The sequence below is a fragment of the Diospyros lotus genome, chromosome 2 (assembly GCF_014633365.1).
Source record: "Diospyros lotus cultivar Yz01 chromosome 2, ASM1463336v1, whole genome shotgun sequence".
NCBI lineage: Eukaryota > Viridiplantae > Streptophyta > Magnoliopsida > Ericales > Ebenaceae > Diospyros > Diospyros lotus.
This window is the reverse complement of record NC_068339.1, coordinates 13,136,372-13,142,734: the sequence shown is the minus strand read 5'-3', so window position 1 is coordinate 13,142,734 and position 6,363 is coordinate 13,136,372. Positions and strand designations below refer to the sequence as shown.

General features: G+C 37.1%; 1 protein-coding gene across 1 annotated transcript; it reads right to left on the bottom strand.

Moving 5' to 3' along the window:
- Positions 1–2,791: 2,791 nt before the first annotated feature.
- Positions 2,792–5,503, bottom strand: LOC127795605 (putative UPF0481 protein At3g02645). The gene is made up of 2 exons (XM_052327387.1): positions 5,038–5,503; positions 2,792–4,277 (listed from the first exon to the last, which is right to left on the bottom strand). Exons 1-2 carry the CDS (start codon positions 5,477–5,479, stop codon positions 3,109–3,111), a joined length of 1,611 nt encoding a protein of 536 aa, XP_052183347.1. The 5' UTR covers positions 5,480–5,503; the 3' UTR covers positions 2,792–3,108.
- Between the last annotated feature and the right edge of the window lie 860 nt (positions 5,504–6,363).

The following is a 6,363-nucleotide window of genomic DNA, read 5'->3' as shown; positions in this document are numbered from 1 at the left end:
ATATATATATATATGAGCCAATTTATATATGGAGGTTTTTTTTGGCAAAATTTGAGATAATATGTACTTCATGTAAAATCTCAAGGGTGCTGAAGATTTGTGAAGTAAGAAAAGTTAGTTTTATTTTCCAAACAAAGATGTTAAGCGAAATTTAATTTAAAGATGTCTCAGTGTAAAATTTAACCTTTCTACATTTAAAAAAAAAAAATAAAGTTGTAAGAATAAGACAGGATTGCAGGGCTAATAGCCTTAAATTAGACCCAAAAATTTAATTTTTAAGTAGTTTTTAAATCACATGTTCTTAATTAATATGACCGGTGAAACTACGTACAAAATACATCGAAATTACTTTTACACACGTCTCCCTATATATCCTCGGAAATGAGTATATTTCAATTGATCATACTCTTTTAGATGATCATTACTTGAGATGTCACTGATCATTTGGTAGATTTAATCATTCTTAATTAGCTAGCTAGCTCATCTTGTAAAATGTATTCCTTCTTAGTTGTCATTATTTCTGCATATAAGTTTGTTTAGTTTAACTCCTCTTTTTGCATAATTTTAAAGTTTTAATTTGAAATTGCAAATTTTATGCTATAGTTTGTTGAGAATTAATTAGGTCTTTATATAGCTAGATATATATTACGTACTTAGTCTCATAATTAATTCAATCATGAGACTAATTAAGAATGAGTCTGTTCTATTATAACAGACGACTAATTAGAATGAATCTAGCTGTTATATTAATTAATAGAATAGATAGAGATCGATAGAACATAGACGTCGATGGTGGTTTGTTGCATATATAGAAGATTGTGTGCGAGTTTGGTTGGCCAAGAATGAGTCTGTTCTCAACAAGGAAGTGTCACGCAAGTTAAGATGAGATCGACGATGGCACGTATTTGAATGAAATTAAGGCAATGATCATGAAACAGGCACACAAGTTACTTACATTAATGGATAAGAAAAATTTGGTGGCTGAAACATTCTTCTTGACTAATTATTGGATCAAATTTTTTTATTGCTGGAAACCTCCTTGACTTTATAATATAATTAAAGTCAAAAGAGTAGAAACGCCATCTCTTCTAACTAAATAAACTGTGTTGACCAAGGTTGGATATAGGAATATGTCAATGTGAAGAAGGGTGAGTCCGCACCCCCAAGCAACCTTAATTGGACCAACTAATTATGAATTCAGGGGTATTTAATTAGCTGCCTGCCAATCTTCATGCATGCATTGAAATTTTGTCAGGTCTGTTTGGTTGCCTAGCTAGAATCTAATAATGCTTACCCAGGTTATTGCCTCCGAAACTGACCTGGCAAACTAATTAAAAAGCATATCGATCGTTTTCCAATTAAATTCCATGTAAATGAGAAAAGTAAAAGAGAATTAAATAGGCTTAGACTAGCAACCAACAACCAGAATAGGCCAGAACACGTTGAGAATTTAGCTTTGATTTAATTATAAGAAAAAGTAAAAAAAAAATAAGAGAGAGAGAGAGAGAGGTGCATTAAAATTGTTCATTTTGTTTGGTTTGCCTAGAATATAATGCTACGTACGTACCCAACCCAGGTTATTGCTCGGAAACTTAACCTGGCAAACTTCATCCCGAGTCTAAGGGTGGTCACGCATGACTATATATATATGAATTGATAGTGGAATTTTATGAATTGAGAAAACGATATGCTTTTATATAAGTCTGCGACTGCGAGGTTGTATGTATCCTTTTACTGTTTCTTTCCGACGTCATTAATTCTTCGTCTTTAATTCATCTCAAACCACCATCTCCCTTCGTCTTTTGTCGCCAGCTAGCTATTGTAACCTTCTCCCTCCCTCCCTCCCTCCGCCGTCTGTAACATCGCAAAAACTCATCGAAAACACCCATTTCGTGACCTTCCATCTCTTGCGGCTACATCTGCTAAAAATCGACGTATCCCAACCCCTTGTCATCTGCTGCCGGCCACCACGACCGTACGTCTGCCTCCACCGCCTGCACCACCCCAACCCAACCTCCTCTCTTTCGTCGTCAAAGGTCACAGGAAACCACCCATTCCTGGACCTTTCATCTCCTGCGGCCAGATCTACCGGAAACCGGTGCGTCCCAACCCCTTGTTTGCCGCCGACCACCATGATATATATATATATAGTCTGCCTCCCTTCGCTATTGGCACCACCGTAGCCAAACCTCCAATTTGATTATTATTTGTATATGCTTATGCAATGAAATAACTTCTTTGAAAATTAAATAACTTTTTACCTAATTTTTATCGATTATTTTTACATAAAGAAGACTAAAAATAATTGTTTTTACATATATTCTATAATTACATTATTATTTAGAATTAAATATTATTTTATAAAAAAAAATCATTTTTATAATATAAAAGGATAATTTCGTTAATTAATTTGTATCATTTCATTCTTTCAAAAAGAAAAAACGTATCAAAACATAATAATGAAATGTAATCGTCATTCTATTCTTGCCTCTGCCCAACATAGGAATGGAATAAAGAAGTCAATTCATTCTTTTTCCTTTTTCTATCACTTTCTCTACAACTAGCATATTGAATGTAGCTTTATTGATAATTTTTGTTTTTTTAAATTTGTAATTGATTCAATGTTACATTCCTTTAATTTGTAAATAATAATTAGTATGTAATTTATTGTGATGTATTCGTGCCAATAGGAGAAACAAAAAAAAAAAAAAAAAATGTCTAAGAGTAGATTTTTTGCATAAATTTTACATTAATTGGTAAACTACCTAGCATAAGAAAAAACATGCTATGTTAAGATACAAACTACAGCTTAAGGTAGAGGCGCAAAACGAGTTATGTCGGATCAATTCTGTTGACGGAGCGACGAATGGTATATGGGCCACTTACTAAGGGCCCACCCCAAATTGAATCATTTTAAGGTCGTTGGGCCTGTGGGCTAAACCCTGCTAGTGCCAGGTTACGGACCTTCACCAGACACAACCCCCACCGTACGTATGGGATTGTATCCGGCAGCTGCCACCTGATTTGTTTGAGATTCCTAATTTAACTCGTATCTAAAAGTTGATTAAAGAAACGTTTTGGGCAATGGCAGGCAGCATTACAACAAGATTAACCAGCAGCTGCCGCGGGCTGTGGCTGCGAGAAAAACCGATAACTGCAGCCGTAGACTTGGCAAAACGACTGCAAACCCATAAGCGATAGACCCACAAGCGTCCCTAAAACCGCCAGAATCCGCCACGAAGCGAACACGTACTTTTTCATCATCTCGTACGACTTCACCCTGCAAGTCCCGCTGTAGTACTCGTTCACCCCGTAAATGGCGTTCGTCACGTTCGTCTCCTCCTTCGGCCTCTCCCGAAACCTGCTTATGCCATTGAAGAGCCCAGCGATTTCTTCCTCGCCCAGCTTGCTGTCTATGATCTTCGATTCCCGGAGTTGCTTCGCGTCGCCGGCGGTGTCCACCATGCCGCACATCATGTCGACGTATCGGGCGAATTCCTGGGTTCCTGAATCGTGCGTCGCTTCGAAGGCGATCAGGTTGCGGATCACGACTTCTGTGTATGATCGGAGTTTGATGGCGGAGAGGTGAAGAATGCAGGTTTTGGGGTCGAATTTGATGTCTTTGATGGCCTCCACCGGGTTGAATTTGACGCCAGCGTCGGCCAGTTGGGTCACCGACGGGATGGCGATCTCGAGTACCGGGTTTTCCACGTCGATGTCGCCGGATTTTGGGGGGCATACAAGGCCCAGAATCTGGTTCCACGGAATTGCAGATAATAGAAGCCTGATGTGTTTCTGAAGAACCCTGAACAGGCTGGTTAAGGGCAGGAAAATCCTTCCTATTGTCTCGGCAAGCTGGGGCCAGTTTCCGGTGACGGCAGACGGTTCTTGGGCGGCCTCGGGCAGCTCCATTTCGAAATGCTGAGCGTGCTTTTCTGGGTTCGGGGAGATCCGAGTGTGCAAAGACTCTAACAGATGGATTTGTGTGTTGAAAAAGTCGGGATTTGATGAGGAGATTGTGGCCAGTTTGAGGGGAGATATTTTCTCAGTAAAGCTGGCGAAGGATCTGTACATTTCGGAAAGATGATGTTGTGTATCCTCTTCGGTTGATGATAAAGTCTCGCAGAGTTTGGTGAGGAGTTTGATTGGGAACTGGTTCTCGAGCATCAGGACGTCAGCGATGATGCCGCTCTTTGTAAGCTTTTTGGAGGCGAACATTAAACCGTCCGAAGCCCTCTTGCTACGTTTGGATGAATCTTTCTTCTCGTCACCATCGTCTGTGCAGATATTGCAAAATTCGAAGGAAAAAAAAAAGGGATGAAATGAAGTGAAAATATTTGTTCTATATCCATCCTCTCTTCACTATTGGTTAGCAAAGACTGCTCAAATGTGTCTTGCATCAGGGCGGTTATATGCTTCAGGTTAACTCAAGAGTGGATATTGCAAACTAATACGTAATCGGATTAGTTTGGTTAATATTTTTCTTAATTTAATTTAATTTTAAGTTTAACTCTTTAAATTAAATTGAGATCGGTTTATATAATTATGTTATATAGAGTTTAATGTCCTAGGAAAACAGAAATGAAAGAATTTACAAATAATGGCAAATTAACCTACGTGACGTTGGTAATCTACGGCCATTAACTTTTGGATTTACAGTTTACAAATTATTGGTTTCACAGATAGGATAGTCTACAAAGCATATACAATAAGAAAGTATACAAAAATTTATGTATAAGTTCGACTTGATCTCAAATGAGACAACCATAGCCTGTTATCATTAACCCAATTTGTTAAAACATATTTCCTAGATGTTATTGTTTTCTATGTGTCTTAGGTATACAAGTTTTGTGGTATAGAATTTGATTTTATAGTTTGAAATCAAGACCCTACAAACATATTTGATTGGGTTTAATTAGTTCTATTTCATTTGATAATTTAAATGTACAAACTCAATTATGATTAACTAGAATCTGATGAGTTTATTACTACAGCATAAACCAACACAATTCATAAACACTTGTTGTACAGTCTCACCTGCTTGAGAATGGTGAGACATGAAGTCGATCAAGAAGAGGCCATCAATGGCTACCACCGACGCCAACGTATCGCCATCGAGATCCAAGAACCTGTGATAGCACCCGCGGATGGTGATCTCAAACTTGGTCACTTTCCCGACTAAGTCATCGAAAGAAACGCCTCTTTTCCTCAAAACATTCGACAATCCGAGAAGCTTGAACCTCTCCAGCTCCAAGAACTTGGGATTCATGTGGTGGTATGGCCCCAAACCTATCAGCTGAGGGGCGAAGGCCTCCGGCTTGGCGGCGCTCAGCCACCTGGGCACGGCGGAGAAGCAGACACTGTGAGGGTCCAGCGGGTTCTGCAACATCTCCTTCACCATTTCTGCGAATCGTTTCCCGCCGGAGCTCGATGTGTTGAGCTCGTTAGTTAATTGGTCGGAGAGGATGGCGGTGATCATTTTGCTTTCAGAGAGCTTTGATGCTTTTTTATTTATTTATTTATTTATTGGTAGCAATGGAGAAGGCTACTTGAGATATACACTAATTGGTTGCATGGACTGACTAAATATATATCTGTACATGCAATACGTACGGTGATAAAGATGGAGCAGCAGCTCAGGATTTTAAATTTTGTCATGATTTGGTTAATGTTACGCGACAAGGATTTATCTCTTTAAATAAACTAAGAAGAGATATACAATTGCATTCATCCACTTATTTTAATTAACAAGAGATTATTATTATTATTATTATTATTATTATTATTATTATTATTATTATTATTATTATTATTATTATTATTATTATTATTATCCTTTTTTAAGATAAGATATAGAGTTTACGAAAATAAATTCTTTTAATTATACTTGCGTATGAAAAATTAACATTCACCCTTGATTATAATTAAGATTCACGACCAATAATTTACAATAATAATAACTTGTGCAACAATTAGTCATATTATTATATATTATATGAGTGAATCTTAGTAGTGCCCCTAGCTATGATCCTATTCTAATTCATAGGAGATGCTCCATTATTTAAGAACTTAAATAAACTTTAGGAAAACTTAAGAACTTGACTGAAAATTACATGATGAAAATATTATTTTGTTTGGCCAACTCAATCAATCTCATGTTTCATGCTGCAAACTGCCAGCCGATTTAGCATTTCATTTTATCGGGTGGGTGCATGGATGGAGAGTTTTAACATTTAATAATTAGTTAACGTAAATTCAAAGGGCAAAGACAAACCAAGTAATTAATTAGTTCATATAATAATATAAGAAAGATCCTAAATTCCCAATCCATCAAAATGAATTATATATATATATATATAATAC

Excerpts from the sequence above, each read along its gene's own strand:
- LOC127795605 (XM_052327387.1), bottom strand. The coding sequence starts at position 5,479 with ATGATCACCGCCATCCTCTCCGACCAATTAACTAACGAGCTCAACACA. Across the intron at positions 4,278-5,037 it reads GTCTCACCATTCTCAAGCAG|ACGATGGTGACGAGAAGAAA; the intron begins GTGAGACTGTAC and ends ATATCTGCACAG.